At 40.6% G+C, this 27,616-nt stretch overlaps 2 protein-coding genes across 2 annotated transcripts in view; both read right to left on the reverse strand.

The window, feature by feature from the left end:
• Positions 1-2,539: 2,539 nt before the first annotated feature.
• Positions 2,540-27,616, reverse strand: part of LOC137880072 (uncharacterized) — a 28,654-nt gene continuing 3,577 nt past the window's right edge. Inside the window, exons 3-27 of the mRNA XM_068721160.1 lie at positions 26,889-26,960; positions 25,553-25,701; positions 24,823-24,948; positions 24,033-24,194; positions 22,874-23,003; positions 22,619-22,755; positions 22,337-22,496; positions 19,219-19,285; positions 18,754-18,998; positions 18,516-18,664; positions 18,228-18,356; positions 17,959-18,120; positions 17,723-17,852; positions 17,475-17,608; positions 17,211-17,370; positions 17,015-17,118; positions 16,816-16,922; positions 7,873-7,995; positions 6,463-6,710; positions 6,186-6,334; positions 5,330-5,491; positions 5,051-5,243; positions 4,097-4,892; positions 3,551-3,833; positions 2,540-3,369 (exon numbers count right to left, since the gene is read on the reverse strand). Coding sequence (XP_068577261.1) covers positions 4,685-4,892; positions 5,051-5,243; positions 5,330-5,491; positions 6,186-6,334; positions 6,463-6,710; positions 7,873-7,995; positions 16,816-16,922; positions 17,015-17,118; positions 17,211-17,370; positions 17,475-17,608; positions 17,723-17,852; positions 17,959-18,120; positions 18,228-18,356; positions 18,516-18,664; positions 18,754-18,998; positions 19,219-19,285; positions 22,337-22,496; positions 22,619-22,755; positions 22,874-23,003; positions 24,033-24,194; positions 24,823-24,948; positions 25,553-25,701; positions 26,889-26,960 — 3,406 coding nt within the window. The 3' untranslated portion in view covers positions 2,540-3,369; positions 3,551-3,833; positions 4,097-4,684. The remainder of the gene's footprint in view (positions 3,370-3,550; positions 3,834-4,096; positions 4,893-5,050; positions 5,244-5,329; positions 5,492-6,185; positions 6,335-6,462; positions 6,711-7,872; positions 7,996-16,815; positions 16,923-17,014; positions 17,119-17,210; positions 17,371-17,474; positions 17,609-17,722; positions 17,853-17,958; positions 18,121-18,227; positions 18,357-18,515; positions 18,665-18,753; positions 18,999-19,218; positions 19,286-22,336; positions 22,497-22,618; positions 22,756-22,873; positions 23,004-24,032; positions 24,195-24,822; positions 24,949-25,552; positions 25,702-26,888; positions 26,961-27,616) is intronic.
• Positions 9,391-13,800, reverse strand: LOC137880094 (collagenase 3-like). The gene is made up of 10 exons (XM_068721199.1): positions 13,702-13,800; positions 13,345-13,592; positions 13,107-13,255; positions 12,086-12,214; positions 11,252-11,413; positions 10,963-11,092; positions 10,735-10,862; positions 10,484-10,643; positions 10,298-10,401; positions 9,391-9,868 (listed from the first exon to the last, which is right to left on the reverse strand). Exons 1-10 carry the CDS (start codon positions 13,798-13,800, stop codon positions 9,759-9,761), a joined length of 1,419 nt encoding a protein of 472 aa, XP_068577300.1. The 3' UTR covers positions 9,391-9,758.

The following is a 27,616-nucleotide window of genomic DNA, read 5'->3' on the forward strand; positions in this document are numbered from 1 at the left end:
CAACACAAACAACACACAAACAACGCTCAAACAACACTCAAACAACACAAACAACACTCAAACAACACACAAACAACACTCAAACAACACACAAACAACACAAACCACACAAACAACACACAAACAACACACACAATACTCAAACAACACAAACAACACTCAAAAAACATAAACAACACAAACAACACACACAATACTCAAACAACACTCAAACAACACACAAATAACACTCAAACAACACAAACAACACACAAACAATGCTCAAACAACACAAACAACACTCAAACAACACTCAAACCACACATACGACACACAAACAACACTCAAACCACACAAACAACACTCAAACCACACAAACAACACTCAAACAACACAAACAACACACACAATACTCAAACAACACAAACAACACTCAAACAACACACAAGTAACACAAACAACGCTCAAACAACACTCAAACAATACAAATAACACTCAAACAACTCAAAACACTCAAACAACACACAAACAACACAAACGACACACAAACAACACTTAAACCACACAAACAACACGCAAACAACACACAAACAACACACACAATACTCAAACAACACTCAAACAACACATACAACACACAAACAACACTCAAACCACACAAACAACACAAACAACACACACAATACTCAAACAACACAAACAACACACAAATAACACAAACAGCGCTCAAACAACACTCAAACAACACAAACAACACTCAAACAACTCAAACAACACTCAAACAACACACAAACAACACTCAAACAACACAAACAACACGCAAACAACACAAACAACACTCAAACAATACACAAACAACACTCAAACAACACTCAAACAACACAAACAACTCAAACAACACTCAAACAACACAAACAACACACACAATACTCAAACAACACACAAATAACACAAACAACGCTCAAATGACACTCAAACAACACAAACAACACTCAAACAACACAAACAACACTCACAACACAAACAACACACAAACAACACTCAAACAAAACTTAAGCAACACTCAAACAACACAAACAACACACAAACAGCACTCAAACAACACACAAACAACACAAACAACACTCAAACAACACAAACAACACACAGACAACACTCAAACAACACGCAAACAACACAAACAACACACAAACAACTCAAACAACACAAACAACACTCAAACAACACACAAATAACACAAACAAAGCTCAAACAACACTCAAACAACACAAACAACACTCAAACAACTCAAACAACACACAAACAACACTCAAACAACACAAACAACACTCACAACACAAACAACACACAAACAACACTCAAACAAAACTTAAGCAACACTCAAACAACACAAACAACACACAAACAGCACTCAAACAACACACAAACAACACAAACAACACTCAAACAACACAAACAACACACAGACAACACTCAAACAACACGCAAACAACACAAACAGCACTCAAACAACACACAAACAACACTCAAACAAAATACAAACACTCAAACAACACAAAAAACTCAAACAACACTCAAACAACACAAACACTCAAACAACAAACACAAACAACAACACAAAAACCACACAAACAACACACACAATACTCAAACAACACAAACAACAGACAAATAACACAAACAACACTCAAACAACTCAAACAACACTCAAACAACACACAAACAACACTCAAACAACACGCAAACAACACACAAACAACACTGAAACAACACAAACAACACACATCAGACTGACTAAAAGAATACATGCTTTTGACATATGAACATACATGTATCAACACAATACTATTATCAAAGAGCCACAACATCATACTAAATACAAATATATTAAAGAGTTATTGGGGTAAGTTTAGATCAACCCCGTTCAGAGTGACGGTGGGTCATTCTACCAATATAATATCATGATGACTACATTGTACTATGTGGGACTTTCCCAGTTCCAACACCTGAAATGACATTTCCTTTTCCACACTACTGATTGTACTTCCCCAAACAGATTTTAACTAAGGCTGATGAACTACTGATTCCAAAACTACAGAGAGAAGAAATGCAGCTACAGAATTATAAAGATGGCAGGGATTCAGACACATGCTCAAAGACGTGGCAGATATTCGAGACATAAGTGACTAAATGCTGATATATATTCATTCCACCCCATAGTCATGCACTTTCTTTGTCTTTCCCGCATGCAATGTCATCACACAGATGTTTTACAGTTTTTGCCCGTTGCTTGAACACATTTTGCAAAACTTTGCTCATTGTGCCAAAACTCTACACACAAGTAAACATGACACAACACTGGGAAATATACCATTCACATCTGTGTCAAATTGAAACTCTACTATCAAAACCTAAACTCTGCTATCAAAACCTAACATTCCTTTGTCAAAATGTAACTGATGACAAAATGACACATACTTGCATCATATGCATACACTTTCAGATCAGTAGGAACACACTAGTCTACTTTATATAAAACACTGCAGTCTTTGATTTTCACTGTTTATTCAGAAGGCATATTTTCAGGAGGCACATTTTCAAACAACCAAAAAAGCAAATAGGCCTACTCAATATTGTACATTGCAGCACTGTACATTGCAGTAGCATGAATTCAGATAAAGCAAAAAAGAAAATAATAATAATAGAAAAAACACTATACTGTAAACACAGAAAATCATGGCAATTGTGCATACGTGGGCTCATGGATCCCGCCGTCTGTTGGGGTCTGGCCACAGGACCTCATCGACATCGCAAGCAATGTCTTCTCCGGCTAGGCACCGGGGAAAATATCCCCTTGCATGACGAAACCATCCATGGATTGCTGTCACCTGAATGTTCCATTGCCTGCAGAGGAGGCATGCGGGCATGTGGTTGGCGGTCATATACACGCCATCTCCAAGCCGAAAATAATTCCTCTATAAGGTTTAAGAATGGTGAGTAAGGGGGCAAGTATACCACTTCTAATTGATTGTGGTTGGTGAACCAGGCCTGGACCAGAGCAGCCCGATGGAAACTGACATTATCCCATACCACCACAAACCTGGGCTGATCTGGTCTGTTCTGTACAACTATATTATGGAGAGCATCTAGAAATGTGAGTATATGTTGGCTATTGTATGGACCTAGTTTTGCATGATGATGCAGAAGCCCTCGAAGGCTTATGGCGGCACACATTGTGATATTTCCCCCGCGCTGCCCCGGGACGTGCACAATTGTCCTTTGGCCAATTACATTACGACCCCGTCGTCTTGTTTTGCTCAGGTCGAATCCAGCTTCATCAATGAAAATTAATTCATGAGTCTGTGCAGCTCCATCCATGGCCAAGATTCTCTGTAACAAAAAAGAAAACATATTACTGTACTACAGTGCTACACATACAGAACCCTCACCCCATCACAGGTACCTGTGTAGCTCTCCGAATGGATCCATGTGGTACTGATATGGTACATATTCAGCTGCTACTGGATTTCAGAAATACTGTATTGTAAATGTAAAGGACAGTTACACTTACCCATACATATTCAGCTCGAAGTCCTTTGACCCTGACACTGTTCCTCTCAAATGGGACCCTGTAGAGCTGCTTCATGGTGATGTTGTGTTCTCCCAAGATGCGTCTGATGGTGGTGATGCTCACATGGTTTATGTTGTTGAACACTTGCCTGTCTGCAAGTATTTTCTGTCATAGCTGGTGGAGACGGATGGCATTGTCTGCCCTCACTAGGTCCACAACGGCAAGTTCCTGCTGTTGTGTGAACAGGCGTTGGCGTCCTCCCCCAGAAGGTCTTCTAGTCATTCTAGTGAAATACAACCACAAATTGTCATCGGTTTGCTTCTTTTTCTTACAGTACTTTACTGTATATACTGTATCATCCACTGTACTGAAACATGTCATTATAAGTAATCATGGTATGTTTCACAAAAATTACCACTTTGGCTGCAAAGGGAGCATTAGCACTCTGCAATACCCTGTACATGTGATGTGGTAATGTGATATACTGTAGTAGAGTGCTGTAAATACCATCTGAGTAGAGTAGAAGATAGAGAGGTGAAGACATACCTGTTTTCTAGTCGGAATGTTCTTATTACAGATGCCACTGTGAAGCGGCTTAGATGTGGGTGGACTCTCTGCCCAGCTTCCCTCATAGTCAGGCCATGGTTGATGACATGGTCCACCAAAGTTGCTCTTATATCATCAGGAATAGGGGTCCGTGCATGGCCTCCTCGACCTTGACCTTGTCCTCCTCCTCTTCCTCTTGCTCTTGCTCTACCTCTGCCTCTGCCTCTTGCTCTCCCTCCATCCATGCTTGCAAAGTTCTTGAAATGGCTAAACTGAGGGCTTTTTGTAGCTGGCTGATTGGTGTTCAGTTTTGCAAGTAAGTGCCTTCAGGTGTGTATTTGAGTGGTTGCAATTACCCGATGTGTATTGTATTTTGGATACATGTGTTTTCCAAATGGCACCCTGAGATTTCATTTTTGAACAAAGTGTCTTATGTATGAAATAGAGTGTAGTATGCAGGACCAGGTGTGTTGCATAAAGGAGTAAGTGTGTTGCAGAATTGCAACTAGAGTGCAAAGCAGCGCTTTTGTTTAAGGTATGGGTACATGTGTTTGAGGTATGGTAACAAAAGCTTCAAGTTGTGTTACTTTAGTCTAAGCATGGGTCTATAGTGTTCAAGCAACGGGCAAAAACTGTAACCAAGATTACTAAACTACAGGTTGTACCTTCAAAGAAAATGACAGTATTGCGTTTCTTGTACTCATAAGCAGCATCAACTCTGCTGATTCCAGGCCAGACAGAACGTATTTTGTTTGTACTGATGCCGTCCCAGGAGCTGCTCCTCTTCCAGAAATGTCTGACAAAGCAACACAAAATCCAATGATGAACTGGCCGTGGCCCCATACTGAGAAAAGAAACCCAACTCTATGCATCTACATTTTAATAAGATAACACATAAATAATACATGAAGTACATGTTATTGTAAAACTCAAATGACGAAATAAAAAACAAACCTGTCTTTAAAGAAGTAAAGACTACGCTGAATGGAGGTTGCAGCATCAAAGATCAGGTTCATGTTGCATCTGTCTGGAGGAGGTTCTGATGTGGTTTCAGGATCTGGTTCAGGTCTAGGTTGTGGTTTTGGCACAGGTTTTTTGGTGGGCTGCGGATTTGTCATTGTTGGTTGAGATGATGTTGCTCTGACTCCTATAAAATATAAAGAAACAGGTAAAGATGTTTCTGAAATACGATGCCCCCAAAAATCTGTCTATGTGAATGAGTAGGGCCGTCACCGTAGATAGCTTGTACTCCCTGTCTGTCGTCATCTGGTAGCATGTAGCACTCTGTGTTCACATACTGGTAGGTGGGATACATCAAGGCCGTCTGGACCTGAGAGTGGGCTAATCCCAGTGCATGGCCGAACTCATGGGCTGCCACCAAGAACAAGTTGGATCCTGCAGATACACACTAAAGTAATTGTGGTTACATAATCACCCAAAGACGTTAAAAATGTGGTCTTATTTCTCAAAATGATGTGATAGGTTGTTCCCCAAACACATGATTAGCCTTTAAAACTTGAATGTATTTAAGGTGGGTAACTGACGTTAACTCTAGCTATTTATTAGCTATAGAGAGCTGCACGAATGAGTCCTAAAACCGAGAAATGAGTCAGAACAAGTTTTTAGTTAGATGCCTGAAATATGGTCTGTGGTTAACACACGCTTCTGAGATTTTCTACGATATAGAATAATACATCAGTAAATACCCCTCTGGTGAATTTAGAAGCTTTTAAGTGTCTTAAAAAAGGTGGTTGCTAACAAGTGTCCAACGTCCTCACTGGAACACTAGTCCTCCTTTAGCTTAGTGGTGGACAGGAGAAGTCATGTGACCGTGGTGGAGTTCCTTTAGAGTCTAATTTTATGTTTGTACTTCTGCCGATTGCATTCACACTTCAGAAATCAAAAAGTAGTGTTCATTTGTGAAGATTATCTTGCTGAACAAAACATGTAAATATGTAAATATCATATTGGCTTTAAGTCGAGGGAACCAGTGTGAAGAGCAAAATCTCCATGGTCTGGTTTCCAGAGGAGAAAAGTAGTTAACACTAAATCAGACATGTTCTCAAAGACACCGACGGCCCCGCGTTACCTCGAGCCTTGAACATGATCATAATGTCAGCGGTGCCGTTGTGGATGTGCTGGAAATCCAGAGGAATGATGTCACTGTAGAGTTTCAGAGCCTTGGCTATGGTGGCATCCACATCACTTTGACTCAAGTCTGGTGTGTAGTCAGTTATTCTGCGGGGTGTGAGAGGGAAAATGGTTTAGAAATCTCTCAACGGCAGCTTTATTGTGCTTTATGTTTGGATGAAGATCTCACAGAGACTTGCTGCTCTCTGTCCCGACACGGAGATCTTGTGTCCTACCTGTATGTGACCACGGTCTTGTCCCACTTTGGTTGACCGTCAAAGTGGCCATATCTGGTCATGTCCGTGTAACCACAGCGGGGGCAAGCCATCACCTCCAGGGTGTTGGAGTCCAACTGCCCAGAAACCTCTAGGCCAAAATACAGCTGCATTTTTTTGAGAGTGTCTTGAAAGGAATCCAGAGAGCTGCGGCGGACACTGCTGGGGGCGCTGACGCCCACATCAGAGAAGAAGTGAGACAGATAGTCCTGGACAAAGACAACAGGAAGACACACTTCTCATGTTAAAACAGAACTCCATACATGATTAATCTGACGGAAAAGTCATTGTACTATAAATGCAGATTATGCAGAAAAGATACATTAACATTGTAGTTATAATCCTACAGATTGTCATGAAATCAAAACAAATTTTTGATACTTGTTGTGGTCTGTATTTTGTTCTGTATATTTTTAAAGAATAATCATTCTCATTATTAGTGACCCATTCCTGCTCTGGATTGAGAATGCTGCATGAATGTAATCCAACATTGCTGTTTGTAATTTATTTGACTGATATCAGCCCTATTAGTTACAGTAACTGTAATCAGAGCTGTATTACACACTGTTGTGTAATAACCACACGGTGTATTATCACCACAGCAGAGCTCTGCCTGTCCTACTTTACTTAATCTGTGCACAAGCACTAAGTGGAATTCATGTTGAGTTTGACGCTCACTATTTCTGTCTTATTTTCTCTCTTATGTTCTACTGAAATCTAAAATTGGATGATACAATCTCAAATTCAATCATCATTTGTTGTCATTCTGCAACACCGGGTTGCACAACACAATAGCAAATCAATCAGAGTGAACTGAATTAATAGATAAAAGCTAATTGTTGGCTGTTGGATAAATATGTATTTCATAATAAAGTCACATAAACTAGACCTACCAATGGCCCTGACGTGGTTTTTGTTTTTTAAATGTTGCTCTCTGTGTGTTTTAGTGCAGCTGCACAAGAAGAAGACACTGGACAAAGGTAGGGTAGGTTATTTTCATGTGATTATACACACAAGTAAACCTACTAATTCATATTATATTCCATTTCTGCCAATAGATCCCCGTAAATGCTACACTCTGTTCCTTTAAAGATTCTCTGCATCTTAAAGCTGAGCCAGTGTCTGGTACAAAGTGTAGCTTGGGAAATTGTTCAAACCAATCTGTGGTACTGGAAAGCTGACTTTAAATAGATTTCCGAAAATGGGAAGCACATTTTTTCTTTTCGTGTTCCAAAATTTCAAATAGGGTGTAACTTCATTGTTTGACAGCTTTGAAACAAATCAAATAGATTTTACAGAATCACAGAGAAGAACTGATTCCCTCACTTGTATCGGCAGGTGAAACACCACCAACAAACGCCTCATGATTACCTGGGCTTTAGCGAGCTCTTCGTGGCTGGGTGAAGTGGTGGGCACCGCTCCACAGAGTGCAACAATCACAACTATCATCACAGTCTTAACAGCCAGTGCAGGTTCCATGATTCCTTTTTCTGTCTACCGCAGAAAAGAAGGAACGACTCCGGGTACTTTACTTATTCTTCCTCTCGGGCTCTGCTCAAATGTAGATTTGGACTAGTGCACTAGTTGGTTCTTTCAGTGTTTTGTTAGCGAGGTGAAGAGCACAAAAATATGCATGATGGGGCAATAAAACATTCCTGCAAATGTCTGAACATGCCCATTTAGAACAACAGGGGGAGAGGTAATAGGTGTAGTGATGGGAGAGGGAGTCGGGGGGGGGGGGGGGGGGGGGGGTAAAAACACATGGGCTCTGATAAAAACACATGCAGTTGGAGAGTGCTATTACTCTACATTACTCTACTATATCTTGACATAGATACAATAGTATCTATTAACAACAATAGTTGTTTTCTGCTGTATCAATGCTCTGACTATGGAATTTAGCATCAAATTACTGGACCAAACTCAATGTCCTGACACCAGGACATTGAGCGACTGTGGCTTAGTGGAGAGCAGGGTCGTCCTTCAATCAAAGGATTGGTGGTTTGATCCCCGGCTCTGCTGGTCGCATGTCGATGTGTCCTTGGGCAAGACACTTAACCCCAAACTTGCTCCCATAGCTGTCGCCGCCTACGGTGTGTGTGTGTGTGTGTGTGTGTGTAGATGTTAGTTAGTTCGCTGATGGTGGGCATGGGGCACTGCCATCAGTGTATGAATGGGTGTGAATGGGTGAATAATGACAAGTAGTGTGAAAGAGCTTTGAATGGTCGGAAAGACTAGAAAAGCGCTGTACCTCTATAAGCTCACATTCTTCATTTGTGACTCAAATGGCATCAGACACAATCTAACAGGCTGAGCACCTCAGTCTCATTGTCAGAGAACAGTATTTCTACTTTTTAAATATTTTTGATTTACTGTTAACACTTTTGTTTATGAGCATTGAGCTTCCTGTTGTTTGTATATTGTGACACCCTGTGCCTGTTTGGGCCTTTTTTATCCCCACTGTATTTGTGGTGGATGCTCATAAAGTGAATCCTACAACATCCAGCTGGGAAGCTTATTGATCCTCTTTTCTGACAATTCATATTTAGAAACATCTGATGCTGAATATAAATCTGTATTACAATCGTCATGTGCAGGTACATGCATAAAATCTGTCCTTTGTATTAATCCATCCTAAACTTTAAAAGCAAGGAGCTGCTGAGTTTAGAGTCTCGCTCAATAACACTTTGACATGTGGACAGCGGAAGCCGGGGATCGAATTGCCAACATTGAGATTAAAGGACGACCCGCTCTCCTCCCTGAGCCACAGCAGTTCCATAATAAGAGCATAAGTGTACAGTCACAAAATGAAAGTGTCAGAGCCTTCATAAAGGTTCACTTTTATATTGATTTTATTAATTTGCAAGAACACTACGAGACCTTTGTTGATCCTGTTTTTGTTGTATCAGTAACAATATTGTAATGCATTGGTTACACACAGCTTTCCAGATCATCTATAATATCATTAGACAACATATAAAAAGAACAGCAGCGCCAGTAACAGGTCAAATGCAAGTGGACTTGCTATCTTGAAGAACCTCTTTGAAATGTTTCATCACCAGGAACTTCCCTGACAGCAGAAGGCCCTCAGATTAGACTTTTAATCGGATTTACAAGATGTCAAACAAAAATATGTTTTACATTTTATTTATAAACTGCTGCTCTAAATACATTTTATACAATTAAATATTGACTTTATTAACATAGTCAGTGTACATTCAGAGCAGCTACTTTAACAATGTAGTTAGTAAACTACTCTAGAAGTTGGTGCAGCGCAGGAAGTAGCTGTTCCTCAGCACACGGAACAACCTCCCCGTCCTCAGGTTGTACTCAAACATGTAGGGTCCACTGTAGATGTAAGTAAAACCTGCAGAACACAGATTCACCCAATGTTAGTTTCTGGGCTAGTTATAGGAACGTTTAACATTTTGGGAAAAATACTTAATTCCTTCTTCCCCTCCCAAAATTAGATGAAAATATTGATACCACTGTCATGTTTGTCCATTAAATATGAGGCTGGATCTAGCAGACGGTTAACTTAGCTTAGCATAACGGCAGGTCAGAAGGAAAACAGCTAGCTATCTAAGCTAACTAAATCTGCTGCATCTTTAACAGGCAGATGTGGGAACAAAGTGGTATGGATCTTCTCATGTCACTCTCAGCTAATAAGTACTCCAAATGTCACTTTTCTTTTAAAGGCTGAAAAGAATGAAGAAGGATTCTTCCTTCATTTGTCAGGAAAAACTGCAGTTTTGACTTGGAAAACTCAGGTCAGCTTTGCCTCAATGCCTCTCACCTCTGTACTGGAAAGCTGCAGTCACCTTGCTGGTCAGGCCTGAGAAGGTCTGATCCACTCGTTTGAGGGATCCCCGGTCCATAGTCTTTCTGGCCTCATCATAACTGAGGAAACACAGACAGGAGTTAGATACATTCAATAAGGGTCAAGAGTTAGAATACTAAAAACAGCACACTCTGAACACACCTGAAGTAATAGCTGCCCACAAAGAACAGAGATTTGCCAGACTCCACGTCATAAAGGGCAGCATCGATTTTCCTCACACCTCTTGGCAGACCAAAGCTGGTAAGTTTTTTAGGATAGCCACGAACACGGTCGTAGCCATTGAAGGCCCACACTTTACGACCTGCAGGCGGAAAATATTTCAAAAGAAAGTTGACATAAAAAAGCAAAACATTGAGATACACTTGAAATGATCAGATAAGGAGATCACATACCTTTAAAGAGAAACACTCTGTCTGAGTGTTCATAGGCAGCGTCGATGTTGGTGGGGGCATTGGGCCAGAAGTTTGTGATGAGACTTTGCTGAGGTGTATTGCTCTGAGGGTAGCTCCGCCAGAAGATGCTGAGAACACACAAGGACATTTTGCACATATGCCACACCTCTTACAATGAAAAACAATCCTAGGGCTTTAGAATCAGAAGTTCCGGTGTGTCTACAATACCTGTCTTTGAAGAAGAGCATCTGTCCTCGCAGGGTGGCAACAGCATCCAAGACCATGGTGGAATCACAGGCATCAGGGGTGGTGGGGGGCTGAGGTTCATCTACAGAGGTATCCGTGTCAGGGTTTGGACCTGGAACATAGACAAAATGAGTCCCCAAGTATTTAGAAAGCCCTGGATTGCATTACACTAAAGCCCAAACAGTTGAGTAGAATAATCAAAGGTTGTACAAGAGATTGTCAGAGAATTTGATCACAGGCTATGTGTGTGATCCAGCCAGTTGTTACGAACCATAGAGAGACTGGATGCCGTTGACGTCATCCCGGGGCAGAACGAAGGTGTCAGGGTTTCTGTATGAGTACGTGGGGTACATGAGAGCACCAGCATCATCAGAGTGAGACAAGCCAAGAGAGTGGCCGAACTCATGGGCAGCCACCATGAAGAGGACGAAGCCTGCAGCAGAAGACACAGAGCTACAAGTTAGTAACAGTGATAGACTGGATATAGTGGACAAAGTCACCGTGACGTCACCCATTGGTTTGTGGACAATGATTTGAAGCCTTGAGTTTGGCAGGCGCCATCTTGTTCTTTTGCTACCAAGTGACATGAGAGGGCTGAGCTAGGTACAACATAGAATAAGAGGTTTTCATGAACTGAAAACACATTGTGAAAGGGTTAAATTTGGAAAACAAGAAAACAAGAAAACGACATGACAACTCCCAGACCAGACAACACCGTGGTAATGACCTGTCAATCACAGTAAGCCCGCCCTCAAGCATACCCCACTGCTTTATGGTCTGTTTGACTCTAAATTGACCATAATTTACTAAATGAACATCATGCTGTATTGAAGAACACTTGAAACTAGAGATTGAGACCATGAACTCATGTTTACAATGTTTACTGAGGTAATAAATCAAGAGAGAAGTAGAGTCATTTTCTCATAGACTTCAATACAACCAGAGGAGTCACCCCCTGATGGACACTAGAGAGAATGCAGCTTTAAGACACTTCAGAGCTTGCTGCCTTATTACGCCCCTCTCCATGATTAAACCATGTCAAAACACACAGTGACAGTTAGTGGGTAAAAGAGACACTATGCTGTGCATCAATATAAAAACCCACCTCTGTTTGAGCGGAGAGTGAAGGTCTCGTCGTCATCAAAATGAGCATCTCCTCCGATGCCAGGTCCTGGGCTGAAGGCATGGGCAAGAGTGCCATCAGGGCCATCAAAGGGGTAATAATCACCATGTGCTGTTAACAAGAACATGCTCATGTCAGGTTTTGCAAACTAGAACTTCTGCTGTGAAATGTTGTTTTCTCCTGCACTTACTGTATCTTTGTAAAAAGCAGCAAATCACAACTGGATAGACAAAAGCATTTCATTGCTATTATACCGCAACACAAACTTCTCTGTGGGTTATCAAGATCACCAACCTGAGCTCAAATAAACACAGTCACTTAATCCTTAAAAAACAGTAACGATGCCTCCAAGATGACTGCAAGCTCTGGCATGCCACCAGAAGAATGACTGTTGTGTCTTTGTTATGTTAAGTAATATATATTATGTAACTGCACTGCAACCATTGTCAGTAATTAAGGGATATGCCACTCAAATATGCAACTATTGCAGAGGTGTCAACAAGCTCAATAGGACATGCTGAAAGATAGATACCTCACACAGCTGAATCAGAATAACAAATGTAGAACATTATAGTTGCAATAACAAAGAGATACACTTGAAAGAAAATCAAACAATACCAAAAAGAGTCAAATCGATGTGGAAGTACATTACCCAAGTACTGTACTTAAATACATTCTTTAGGTTCTTGCGGTCTGTGCATGAAGTATAACAGTGGCTGATAAATGATACGCTATGCTTTATGCTATATTTGATTTCATCCTACTTTATACTTCTACTCCAAATTGTTTATTTTTTTATTTTAAAGATCAAGACTCTATATGATGATAAAAACAATATAATATAATGTAGTAAAAAATATTTTAGATTATACTTCTATACTTTCAGTTAAGTAACAAAAAGAATGCAGGACTTTTACTTGTGATACAGTATTTTAGACTGTTTTATTTAAGTAAAGTAAAGGATCTGTTCTGCTTCCACCACTGGAACTTCTTCTGTACTCACATCGGCGTCCAAAGGAGATCATGATGTCAGCAGTGTCGCTGTAGATCCTCGTGAATCTCAGTGGAGTGACTTTGGCCCAAACCTGCAGCGCTTTCTCTATGGAGTCATCTACCTCTGACACAGACATGTCAGGTGTGTAGTTCTCTATCCTGATGGCAGAACAACAGTCAAGAGTATTATGACTGAGACTCTCTACAATTCATCTGTCCCACACTCTCTCTCTCTTCAGATCACTCACCTGTAGGTCAGGCTGTTTCTCTCCCACTTGAGGTTTCTTCCGAACGTGGAGAAACGGGCAATGTTGCTGTCTGGAACGCCGCAGCGGGGCTTCTTCATCATCGCCATGGTGTCGGTATCCAGGGTCCCGGTGATCTGGAGACCGAAGAATCTTTGCATCTCACTCAGCTTCCTAGTCATCGGACTGACCCCCCGTCTGATAGTTGGACCGGTCTGCTCTGTTAGGTTGAAGAATTTCTTCAGGTAGCTCTGTAGAGGAATGCAAGGATTTGATACTGGTAAGTCAGTAATGAACAAAAGTCCACAAAATGCACATCTTGAACACGTCTTAAATGCAAAGTAATGGATACATACATACCTCTGCATAACCTTCATCTTGCACAGTGACCTGTGATGCAGGTGCACAGTGGAGTGTGACTGCCAGGCTCAGTATGATGTACAGACTGCAGGACCTCATGCTTCCTCGTTGGATGCGTCTTGTTTGTCTGTTCTGGAGTCAGCTGTTATATAGGCTAAGGAGTGGACGCCCTGAGGGGTGGGCGTGTTGAGCAACTACCTTCCTGAGTCAGTGACTCAAGAAGTGTTCCATTTATAGATAAGACGGAGAAGATTGGCTTTGATTGCTCAGCCCCAAAAATCCCGATGACATATGTCATTTCCATATAGAAACCACAGATTTTAACATCACATATTCTAGGAACAAATGGGATGAATAAAGTAAGTTATAAGGAAGTGAGACTCATTGTTGTCTTTTGACCAATTCAGCAGGCGGAGCTGAACATGGGATTATGTTTGCTGATATCTTAATCTGTCACTTAAGGTAGTATTCTGAGCGATATCCTCAAGTTGTTACGGCAGTTTGTCGTGGATCCACAGGTCTTTGATCGCAGACTGTCTCCTCTTACACAGACATGCTGCTTCACGTCAAGGGTCCTTCTGACAGGTAATGGAGTATTTGTAGATGCCACATGCTGTACAAATCCACTCACTGACCGCTTCACAGCTGAACCACTGTAACAATCAGGTTTATAGATACGTGTTTCTGTCTTTATGATAACGACAGTGAGGTCAGTTCATACTATCACATATTTATGGGTGCTGTACTTCAACTGACAGAGAAGTTTCCCTCCGCAAACCAGATTATTTTCTTTATCACACGATCACATTATTATGAATGTATGTATCTATTTTTCAAACATTTGTACTTTATTGTTCGTGGAAAACTACATTGTGGTTGCTGTTTCCTAACACTGGACATTGGGAGGAGCGGTAGTGTTTGTTGTGCAACTTTTGCTTCAGGTAAATCCACACAGTAAACATAGATGATGAAGATGAAGGTGTAGCAATAGGAAAGCAGCATGTGATCTACCCATCTATCTATCTATCTATCTATCTATCTATCTATCTATCTATCTATCTATCTATCCATCCATCCATCCATCTGCGTGCGTGATTCGTCAAATTGAACAAAAACACACAAAGCTTTAATTAAAACATAATTTCTGTTTCCATGAAAATATGAGTTTCTACTTCATAGGTCATTATAAGTTTCCTAGAACTACGTTGTATTATAACAGTACATGCTGATGTTGCCACTGTTAATCACCTCCCTGCATCATTCACCGGTGAGCAGCGTATTATTAGACATAATGTGGTTGATGTAGTGTGGATGTGACACACTCAAACCGGATTCTCCGGCCACTTGGCTGCATTAACCTTATCCAAGAGAAATTACCATATTTGGTTACGTACAACACTCTATTTCAAAGTTTAGTAAAATCATATGTTATTGTTATTATTTCTGTATACTGTATATTGACCCAATGCTACTGATTTTAGATCACAAATCATATAAGTTGGTAAGATTTAGTCACTAAACACTATTGTTTTCATGCTACCTGCTCTGAATTAATTTGCAGTATTCAGAAAAATAAATATTCATCACTGATGCTATCTTGGTACAGTTTGATTATGTGTATGAATCACTACTGGTGGAACAGGAGAACCTTCTTTCTTGTTGGAACTCTCAGAACGACTCAGAGACTCTTGAAGCAGTGTCTGAAATATTATCAACAACTACTTGAATGGATTACACTTCAATGGCATTACGGGGCGACTGTGGCTCAGTGGTAGAGCAGGGTTGTCCTTCAATCGGGGGATCGTTGGTTCGATCCCGGCTCCACTAGTCGATGTCGATGTGTCCTCGGGCGAGACACTTAACCCCAAATTGCTGCTGTAGCTGTGCCTACGGTGTGTGCATTTGGTATGAATGTTAGTTAGTCCTGATGGGCAGGGAGCACCTTGCATGGTACAGCTCCTGTCATCAGGGTGTGAATGGGTGAATGATGACATGTAGTGTGCGCTTTGAGTGGTCGCTTACCATTATATTCATGGTCCCCTCAAACTCAGAGTGAAGTTACGTATCTAATGTACTGACTTTTCCTCTAGCGCCACCATGAGGCTGACATTTGTAGTTCAGAGTGGAATATCATAAAACAACTGTTGGATAGATTACCACGACATTTGCTGCAAACATTCATGTCTTCTTCACCATGGATTCTAAAAAGTTTTATGATTTTCTGACTTTTCATTTAACGCCATCATCAGGTCGACATTACAATCCATCCAGTGATTTGTTTTATGACCAAATACCTGCAAAACTACCGACGTTCACATCAGCCTTAGCTGTACTTTGTGTTTAGTGCTAATTAGCAACTGCTAGCATGCTAACATGCTAAACTAAGATGGGGAACATTAAACGTGCTGAAGTCTCAGAATATTTAACTATGAGGATGTATGTGATTCTGTATAGCATTACTAGTTGTTTCTGTTTTGTTTTCATAATGCATATATAATGTATATATTACTGCATTTTTTTTAAATTTCTAGTGATGAAAAAATACTCTAAACTACTGCACTACACAACATTTTAAATGGCCAATACATCTCACCATCCAGAAGCAACTTTTTTCTTCATATACTCTAACAAATGCCTAGACAAAATAACAAGAAAACTTACTCAGAAATGTATTTAAACAACTTTTATTTGCTAATCACGGTGCCAATTTCTCTTAAATATGTCACATTTGTTCTGTTTTATATATTTGCAAACAAACATGAATGTTTGTGCAGACGTGCAATTGTAACAATGTTAAATACATTTAGGCAACATGCTCCAAAGTTCCACAATTAAACTACATTAAACAAAAATTTTACACAGAAACAAAAATAACAACGGCAAAAATTCAATTATGAATATGACATAAATATTGTGAGACAAAATAGAGTTAAATTAACTTTAAAAAACAATTGCTATAACAAAACGTACAAAACGTATAAGATGGTGGAAGTATACCCGTATATAAATATATACTATAAGATATATTATCACATATTATGGACAGTTTAACTATGTTGCCTTCATTCTCATTCAGAGCAGCTACTTTAACAATGTAGTTAGTAAACTGCTCTAGAAGTTGCTGCAGCGCAGGAAGTAGCTGTTCCTCAGCACACGGAACAACCTCCCCGTCCTCAGGCTGTACTCAAACATGTAGGGTCCACTGTAGATGTAAGTAAAACCTGCAGAACACAGATTCACCCAATGTTAGTTTCTGGGCAAACTTTTTCTCATTTTCGTAACCTTGACTTGGAAAGCTTTGAATGCCTCTCACCTCTGTACTGGAAGGCTGCAGTCACCTTGCTGGTCAGGCCGGAGAAGGTCTGATCCACTTGCTTGGGGAATCCCTGGTCCATAGTCTTTCTGGCCTCATCATAACTGAGGAAACACGGACAGGAGTTAGACTGATCCATCTTGTGAACCATCATCGGTCGCCTGAATTCATTTCACATCCCGTCATTTGAACACACCTGTAGTACTCGCTGCCCACAAAGAACAGAGTCTTTTGGGATTCCACGTCAACAAGGGCCGCATCGATGTTCTTCACACTTTTGGGCAGACCAAAACTTGAAATTGCTTTCGGATAGCCATGCACTAGATCATAGCCACTGAAAGCCCACACTTTCTGTTCTGTGCAGAGATTAACAGAAAACACGTATTAGTATCTGCATGTAAAGGTAAATCTTGAAAAAGGTGTCATATTAGAGCCTCAAGCACATATTGAGATCACATACCTTTAAAGAGAAACACTCTGTCTGAGTGTCTGCTTTCATAGGCAGCGTCGATGTTGGTGGGGGCATTGGGCCAGAAGTTTGTGATGAGACTTTGCTGAGGTGTATTGCTCTGAGGGTAGCTCCGCCAGAAGATGCTGAGAACACACAAGGACATTTCATTCATAAGTCATCTTCTTTGTGAAGAGAAAACACCCTTAATGGACTTCATCGTTCCAACTTTTGAGCATTCTACTGTGTGTCTACAATACCTGTCTTTGAAGAAGAGCATCTCTCCTCGCAGGGTGGCAACAGCATCCAAGACCATGGTGGAATCACAGGCATCAGGGGTGGTGGGGGGCTGAGGTTCATCTACAGAGGTATTCGTGTCAGGGTTTGATCCTGGAGGTTAAATAAAATCATAATCAACGATGGCGTTAACACGTTTTATGGTCACGTGCTATGTGTGCAAACAGGCATATCAATGATTGAACCAGTTGGTACGAACCATAGAGAGACTGGATGCCGTTGACGTCATCCTGGGGCAGAACGAAGGTGTCAGGGTTGCTGTATGAGTACACAGGGTACATGAGAGCACCAGCATCATCAGAGTGAGACAAGCCAAGAGAGTGGCCGAACTCATGGGCAGCCACCATGAAGAGGACGTAGCCTGCAGCAGAAGACACAGAGCTACAGGTTAGTAACAGCTCCACTCTATGATTTAACAATGTCAATACATACAGCGACAGTAGTTATGTAGACAAAGACAAAACTGACCGGTGTTTGAGCGAAAAGTGAAGGTCTCGTCTTCATCAAAATGAGCATCTCCTCCGAGGCCAGGTGCTGGGCCGAAGGCATGGGCAAGAGTGCCATCAGGGCCATCAAAGGGGTAATAATCACCATGTGCTGTTAACAAGAACATGCTCATGTCAGGTTTTGCAAGCACAATCCATTCACTGGATGTTCAATGTGATTCAGGACACAGAAACACATGGAGTTAAAGCAAAGACACTTAATGGAACTATCAATAAACTGTAGAGAGTGGAAAACTTCTTCTGTACTCACATTGGCGTCCAAAAGAGATCATGATGTCAGCAGTGCCGCTGTAGATCCTCGTGAATCTCAGTGGAGTGACTTTGGCCCAAACCTGCAGCGCTTTCTCTATGGAGTCATCTACCTCTGACACAGACATGTCAGGTGTGTAGTTCTCTATCCTGATGGCAGAACAACAGTCAAGAGTATTATGACTGAGACTCTCTACAATTCATCTGTCCCACACTCTCTCTCTCTTCAGATCACTCACCTGTAGGTCAGGCTGTTTCTCTCCCACTTGTTTCCTCCGAACGTGGAGAAACGGGCAATGTTGCTGTCTGGAACGCCGCAGCGGGGCTTCTTCATCATCGCCATGGTGTTGGTATCCAGGGTCCCGGTGATCTGGAGACCGAAGAATCTCTGCATCTCACTCAGCTTCTTGGTCATCGGACTGACCCCCCGTCTGATAGTTGGACCGGTCTGCTCTGTTAGGTTGAAGAATTTCTTCAGGTAGCTCTGAGAGAGAGAACAGGAGTTATACTTAAAAATGTATCAGCTGTAAAATATACATAATCTATGTGGTATCTGTTAATATGCAGAAAACTATATACAGGAGCTACTAGTGTTTCCTGTACAGCCTAACATTCAGAATCCCTAGAACGTCAACGTGACCAAATACACTACAAAGCAAAATAGTGAGAATGCATGCAGAAAAAGACAAAGCAAGAATACACACCTCTGCCAAATTCTCATCTTGCACAGTAACCTGCGATACTGGCACGCAGTAAACTGTGGCTGCCAGGCTCAGTAGAATGCACAGATTGAAAGTCTTCATGTTTCCTTGATTACAGCTTGTGTTTCTGTGCTGCAGGTAGCTGATTTATAGGCAGAGAACAGGGCGTGTTGAGCAACTACATCCTCAAGTCAGTGACTCAATACTCCTTTTATGGACAAGAGAGGAAGTTGTGCTTTGATTGCACACCCAACATAAAAGTTTCCCACAACAAGACGCTGTAATCATGACGAATGCCTATTAACTAATCACACCATCTTGTGAATCTGCCGCATTTTCTTTTCATTATTTGTTTTATTTTGCAAGAGTTGTAAAAATCGACTCTGTTGGGGTATCTTCATTTAAAAAAATGTTTTGCAAAATAAATAAATAAATGTAGATGTAAACATTTAAAATTTGTATCTGAATCCAGATCGGCCTCAAATAGTAATAGTTCATATTACATTTGAACAAATCCTTTAACAGAAGCTTGTTTGATGTTTGTGAAAGCTCCAGAACAAATGGTGTTGATGATGTTTTGCTGACCTCGACAAAATGAAATGTCTGGATCTGCAAATTCATTAAGATGGGCAACATGGTGTTGTCTAAAGATGTTCCAGCAAATTTGATTAAAATCAGTAATGTAGTTATTTAAAAAAAAGAAAGAAATAATAGACCATCAACTAACGGGACCAGAAGGCTGACTCTGAATGAACATGTTATCAATTACATTAATTATCAGGTCATTAAATGTCCTACATGTCCTACATGTGTTTTACTTCTCAAAGTCATGAATGCATTTCAAGTATCTCCTCTGAGAAGATTGACAGCAGTGCTTCCCATCATGTATGGGTGTATTTTAGCATGTTGTGCTGGTGTTTCTCCTCCAGCCCTCAAGCTTTTGTTGCTTCTGTGAAGACATGTTGTGTCATGTCATTATGAACTAAAGCCCTGTTACCCTGCATTTCAAATTAAAAGTTCTGAGAGGTCAGGAAGTACAATAAGTAATGAAATAATCTGGGTTCAACCATCTTTCCTACTGAGAACATGAAAGTTGGTTTATTCTTTTACATATTAATGGGTGTGGTACTACATGCAGAAATGTGTGAGTCAACTAAAGGTGGTTATTTTCCATCAGATGTGTCTGTAAAAATCTATGACTTTGTACATCAGTGTTAGTGGAAAGCTACATTTTGGTCACTGTTACCACATAGTGGACACAGAAAAAGCAGTAGTGTTGCTTGCAAAGTATGTCTCAGGTAAATTGATCAACACCAGTGAATGCAGACACTCAGAGAATGAATAAATAAGCACAAGTTCATGTTTTATAGATATGTATAATGGATAATTTTCCCAGGGATGTGAAGGTAGAACTACATAAGTACATTTTATAATAGTTGAGTATCTTTAGAAGGAATGCAGGTATCATGTGCAATCTTAAAAACACACACATCCAGCAACAGCATTAGATTGAAACACATACAATTGTAACATCAACCATAAAATCAAACAACTCAAAAACGTACTTTGATACAAGGTACTAATGTCATAATTACAACATTGTAACTGATACTGTAACTCTTTAACCACTTCCCAGCATCATTCATCACTTCCCAGTTTCATATTACATGCGTTGTGGTTATGGCTGACACAGGAGCTTCGTAACAGATACACAGCACCGCCGTCATCGCGCTTCATGGAGCACCTTTCCTTCAATTACCTCTCTGTCAGTATTTCACTGTCACTCTTTCTGCATTCCAGCAGGTCATTAGTGGGGCTGGAGGACACATGTTTGGAGCTGGGGTCAAATTTGTAGTGGATGTTTCCCTTGAAGAAGTGCACAAGTCCTGACGGGAATGAAGATCCATTATTGTGATTCTTAAAATGAGCTCAGTGCTCAAAATACACATGGCCATCAATCTGATTTGGATTATTAGCAGCACAGATAATTACTTTTTTAATGTGATCATGAGCCAGACCGGCCAGTCCATATGAAATGTGCCACAACAGAATGAAGCAGATGAATAAACCACCTGTTGTCTATATCCAATTAATTTGGATTAGACAACAATTATTTTTTACATTGAATTTGATGAAAGCATGTTTAATGTGCAGCACCTTTCATGACACTTAAGGGGAAAGGAAGGTGATGTAACTACCCTCATAGAAGACAGCGGCGTCTATGGGAGTTGGAATGCCTGGCCATTGCTGCTCTATAAGCGCCGCTGATCCTTCCATTGTCATCTGCTGCTCATTGTACCTGTACATTGCACACAAAGACAACATGGTAAAGCTTCGTCTCTATGTTTACAATCTTACATGGTGTCTAATGAAACCACAAGTCAAAAACCCATATTGGATGAGACAGCAAGCCATTACTCACACAGGAGATGTGTACATTTTTATTACATCAACACCCAAGCAAGTGCTATACTGTGCTCATCAAAAGACAGATGCCAAGAGTCACAGTATCTTGATCACGTGTGTCTATGTTGAGCTGGGCCACCGACCGGCATTTCAGTTTGATCTGAATCTAGTCATCTCCAGTCTAGTTTACTGTATGCACAAATCTGGTATTATTGTTATAGTTAATGCCTCATTAATTACGTGGAATTTATTTTAATAGTTCACCTGATGATACTTAAAAATGGTTTGTGTCTGATAGTAATGGAGTGCTGCTGAAATGAGTCCTAAAACCTGCAGCTGAGTCAGCATTTTCATACTTCTGGTTCCCTCGTCTTGAAGTCAAATGGGTTTTATGAATGTTTTTTTGGTTCTATGACATAAAATAAGTCAGTAAATACCCTCTTATGAATTTTGGAGCTTTTATGTGTCTTAAAATAGATGGTTTCTATCAATAATGAGACGACTAAACGTCATGGTGGTTCGCTTACACTAGTTTTGTTTTTAGACCCTGAATTAGCGAATCAGCTCTTTCTCATTTTAATCACCCAGATCTTTTTTAACCCAAATTACTGATAGCCGTGCACCATTCAAGACTCATGGAACGCATTCAAGGGTACAGCCAGCAAGCGGTTAGCTTAGCAAGTAGCTTTGGGGAAGTGTATAGACTGTTAAATACCTCCAACATTGGTTTCCAGTGAAGAACACAGTGTAGCGGTCGTTCCTGAAGTGAAGAGCAGCGTCTACAGATTTTATTCCGGAGGGGAAGCCAAAGTCCGATATGTTTCTTGGAAAACCCTCCTCAAGTCTTAACTGCCTCAGCACCCAGTACTGATGACCTGAAACAAAAACACATTTACACATACAGTATACTTTATATCAACCTTTCGGGTATACAGGCTTTTTACATTTGAAAAGTGCACAACTCAAGGTGCTCTTTTGGGATATTACTTTATTTTACCTTTGAAAAACAAATTAACATTCCTCTCCACATTCTGATAGACAGCATCCAGGTTTGGAGGTACACTGTCTGGCCACAGACTGCTAATCAGGGTGATTCTCGTTTCATCAAACTGAGGGTGTTTGCGCCACATAAATCTGAAAAGGCATAAAGTTATCTTAAACATTTCAATTATTACTTTATCCAGTATCCAAGGAGGCACAAGGTCTGTCCGTCGTCCCTCATGCTGTAGACATATTGGGACAGTTTACATACCTGTCTTTAAAAAACAGGACCTCCTGTTGTAACTCTGTTACAGCATCAAAGGACAAGTCTGGATCACATTCGTCAGGTGTTCTTGGAGGAGGTTTTTTTGAAGATAGTGAAGCAAAATTGGAACTGATACCTGCAGGCAACACAAGTTAAGAGTTCAAGTGACAGAAACAAACAAACCTGCATTGTGAAATGTCCCCTGCTCACTATTTTAGGATCAAATAAAAGCTGCCTGTCAAGTACAAGGATACCGTTATTCACAAGAATATATCATCCGCAAATAATAAAATCACTTCCAAGCCAAAGTCACAGTTCATGTGTTATGAACCAGCCCGTTCTCGCTTCAAACTCGTCATACGGCAGCTTGGTCAGTAGCGCTTTGCGTCAGATTAAGACGCTCTACATGGCCACTGTTAGGAGTGAAAGAGGAAGTCTGGTAACGTAGTACAAAGAGCGATACGGTCACAAGACTCACAAGACACACAGCACAGGACTGAAGCCTTACTATACTTTACTAGATTACTAGACATTTGTGTGTAGTATGTTATTTTCCCCATCAAATATGAATTATAGCAAAACTTGGTCAAAAGACCTTTCACGCCATTTTGACGCTTTCTCCGACCAGATCTTGGTCTTCCTAACGAACCGCTTCAGTCAGCTAACATGCTAATTTACATTAGCAGATTGTATGTGATCTTACATACACAATTTAATGACTAATGTAATAAACTAACCATTATGCAATCATTTTAATATGCTGCAACTCTCCTATGTATTTTTTTTAGACTGAAAATAGTTAAAACCATTTAAAGGCATCGACTGAAATGCAACAAAGTGAAGTGAAAATATGCCAGAAGATCTAAAAAAGTTCAAATGAAAGCCTGTAAGATCTTGGATTTGAAAATGAAGCTGTGACTGTGTTATTATCTTAAGACTTCACACATTTCAACAGAATAATAATGAAAGATTAGAAAGATGATTTTCTGATGTAGTGTATATTAAATTGAATACACTATCCGTTTGGAAGGACACAAAGATGAGGTTGTTTTGAATTGAGCATGTTCTACAGTATCTCACACTGCAATCAGAGTGTTTGACATTACATCTTTATTACATTACATTGTATTACATTTTTTTTTTTTTTTGTGTCAGCTGAACTCACCATAAAGGCGTTGGATGTCTTTGACATCCCTGAAGGAGAGCTCAAGTTCATAATTGGGGGCAAAGTTGTATGCTGGGTACATGACAGCGCCGGGATCAGAGGAGTGGGACAGGCCAAGTGCGTGGCCAAATTCATGGACCGCTACAGCAAATAGGTTGAAACCTGGAGCAGGAACACAAGCCTTGTGAGAGTTTTATGGCTCAGAAAAGCTGCAAAAAACAGATCACATAATTGTCAGTAAGAGAAAGTCTGTCAGGCCTGTGGTACTGCTAATCAACCTCGAATCTTCTTTTAGAGTCAGACTTCACGTAACATCTGTGGCGATATCTTTTTAAAGATATCTCGTACAATACTTTACTTTGGGCAAAGGGTGTGGTTATTTTCCAATTCACATTCAGTTTAGGAAACAAAGCATATAGCAGTGCAAAATCAATGCTGCTGTTTGCACTGTTAGTGCTGTTAGCACTGTTAGCAACCTCGCCATGTTGAGAACCACGAGGAGGCAATTCCTCAGTCATAGATATGCTCTGAATTTAGAATGTTTGCATTGTTTGCTCTAACTTGTAATTGTTGATTGCACAATGTAATAGCTGTAGAATAATGACACTATCTGCGTTTGGATTGGTTCCCATAAGCCTCGCTGTCACGATGCAATTCTACCTGCCTCCTGGTACTATCTCCTGGGGAAATGAGGGCTCCATTTAAAGAACAAAGGAAGTGCTTCAACCATTGTGTTACCAAAACAGGAAAAGGATAACGCTTTTGGTTTTTTTTAACTCTAGTACTGTACCACTAGAATTGAAGCTCCAGTCCTCTTCGGCATCAAAGTGCACGTCTCCACCGATACCAAACCCAGGCAGGAAGGCGTGAGCCAGGATTCCTCCTGTGCCATCAAAAGGTGAGCCGTCTTCATGGTCTGTAACGGAGAGTGCAGTTTGTCGGGGGAAAATCGGTTTCGTGTGACTTCTAATGATTATTTCTTACTTAGATTCGTTGATCATGTGTTTTCTATCTAGTTTGAACTTTGGCCTTTGGATAAACAGGCTCATGGGAACAAAGGGGGGCAACTTCCATTTGATAGGGCCTTATAGAGAACAGATGGTTACCTGATTTAAGTAAACATCTCTAGGCCACAGGGAACTGGACAGCTGGACTTTGATTGATACGTAGTTTCTGCTGAGGGGGGGATACTCCGCTCAGACAAGCATTTAAGAAGGGCCTTCTTTGCAGAGAAGGCAGAGTCTTCCTTTGTTCTGCCATGGGTGAAGGAACGCTCTCTGCTATACAGCTGTATCGTAATCTATGACTCTGTTTTATTAATCTGTTTGATTAATCTGTTAATTAATCTGTTCACTATTCTTTTATATTCTTTCTATATCTTATCCTGTAATAAATCCTTAAAAGACAGAAAGCTTAAGATACTTTTTAGATCTCTCACAAGGAAATACTTTAATTTCCACCACACAGTTAACCATTATATCCCCTAAATCCTCGATGCCACATGTCACTTTAAAGCTCACCTCCAGTGTGGAAGGAGATGACGATGTCAGCCTCTTTCCTGCTCCGCTTGCGAAATTTCATCGGCGTAACGTTGGACCAGAGCTTCCACGCCGCCCTGAAGATTTTGTGAATCTTTGCGGTTGGGATGGGGAGGTTGTAGCCAGCGATCCTGAGGATAGAAAACATAGTTTTACCACTACTTAATTTAATTTAATTCACTTTACTAATCTGACACATTTTGTGCTTTTTGTCTGAAACAACCACAATGTTTTATTGGCTGTTACATCTGCGGATGTCAATGTCCGTCTGTTGGTCGGTTAGTCGGTCCACCTTTGGTCCAGACTGAAATATCTCAACAACCATTGGAGGGATTGCCATGAAACTTTCTACGGACATCCATGGACCCAAGCAACCCAGTCGCCAGAAAAACGTCCACAAACCTCGGGATATGTTGAATGTCGATGTTTCTGAATCAAAAATGTCCTAAATACATTTCAGAAACACCACGTGGTTAATGTTGTGAAACAATTGGTTAGGTTTAGGCAACGAAACCACTTAGTTAAGGTAAAATGGTAAATGGACTGTACTTGTATAGTTCTTTTCTAGTCTTTCCGACCACTCAAAGCGCTTTCACACTACTTGTCATCATTCATCCACTCACACACTGATGGCAGGGGCTAAGTGCCACCTGCCTATCAGACTAACTCATTCTCACACCTTTGGCACAGCTACGGGAGCAATTTTGGGGTTAAGTGTCTTGCTCAAGGACACATCGACATGCGACTAGTATGCGACAAGTAATGGCATCTGAATTAACCGATATATACAGAAAAAAACCTGTTATTTGGGTTAAAATAACGGCATAACGACCGTAACAACATAACTAGCGTGAATACATAAGAACCCTTTGCGGACTATCTTACATAATGAAACGTAACAAGTAAGCCCGACGGACCCGATTCTGGGTCTTTACCGTCCAAAAATGACCAATGTATGTAATTATGAATATGAAAAAAATTAAAAAAAAAATTAAAAAAAAAATTAAAAATCTGCTTAAAACAAACAATCCAAGACAGTCTGACACACTTCAAAGACCATTCTACACAAATTGTGTACGCAAATAAAATATTTATCACAAAATCACGCTTTTCTAGCCATAAGTCGCTCTTCACCGGGTTAGCATAACAAAGCTAACGGTTAGCATAGACAACCGAAATATCAAACAGCACGAGCATTCGACACAGATTGCAGACCTACTATCAGATCGCCTCTCCGGTAAACCCTCACAAGGCTGTGAGCAACAAACATCAGAAACACAATGCGTAATATCCTTCAAAATCATCCAAAGCTCCTTACCTTTTTCGTTGTTCTGCTGTATATCGCCGCTTATTTCCGTCAACAATATTTCTACGTATTTCCGGTGCGTCTCTGAAATGTCCCCGCGGAGAAACAAGGGCCCGGCGAACAAAAGGGACCGTGTGGGGGATGGGTGTGAATGCCGGCGAGGATTTGCGCAAATCAGGTGACGCGCCACTGTTTTACTCCTTACTGGCTAACGCTTCTGTCTATCAAAATGACGATGCCTTTGTTAGATAGCCAGGACTCAGACGCTTCTAAGGAGGGCCCATTGACTGAAATCGACCAACCACAGGCTGAGCTAGGAGACCTGGAGTGGAAGCCAGATGAGAAAATCCCATGGATGACAGACATAAACAGGCTCAGAGAGGATCCAGGCTCTCTAAATGATGCCAAACTTCTGCATATGATAGATTGAACACTATTAGTCATAAAAGAAATGAAATATATAATTATATACTGTATAAAATTACAATGGAACAGCTTGGAACCAAATGACATTTTGGTTGACCTCAGCTGAAATCACTGCACTCTAACCTCTCTAGCTCTTGAATGCTTCACTTTATCAAAGAATACATTGTGCAGAGAGACTCTCAACCCATTGGGCTATGATCTGGAGAGGAGAAAAGCTTTCCACTACAACATTAAAAAGAAATATCTTATCAAAATTGGATTAATTTATAGTCGGAGATAAAGAATTTCAATTTGTGCTGTGTTCCATCTTAATG

This window comes from Cebidichthys violaceus, unplaced genomic scaffold (assembly GCF_023349555.1).
Source record: "Cebidichthys violaceus isolate CVI_PGR_0920_01 unplaced genomic scaffold, fCebVio1.0.p SCAF_27, whole genome shotgun sequence".
NCBI lineage: Eukaryota > Metazoa > Chordata > Actinopteri > Perciformes > Stichaeidae > Cebidichthys > Cebidichthys violaceus.

Bases quoted from the DNA above. Each gene is read 5' to 3' on its own strand.
- LOC137880094 (XM_068721199.1), bottom strand. From the start codon at position 13,800: ATGAGGTCCTGCAGTCTGTACATCATACTGAGCCTGGCAGTCACACTC. The intron at 11,093-11,251 runs GTTCGTAACAAC...TCTATGTTCCAG, and splicing joins CGGCATCCAGTCTCTCTATG to GTCCAAACCCTGACACGGAT. The intron at 10,644-10,734 runs GTATGTGATCTC...TTCCGCCTGCAG, and splicing joins CAGAGTGTTTCTCTTTAAAG to GTCGTAAAGTGTGGGCCTTC.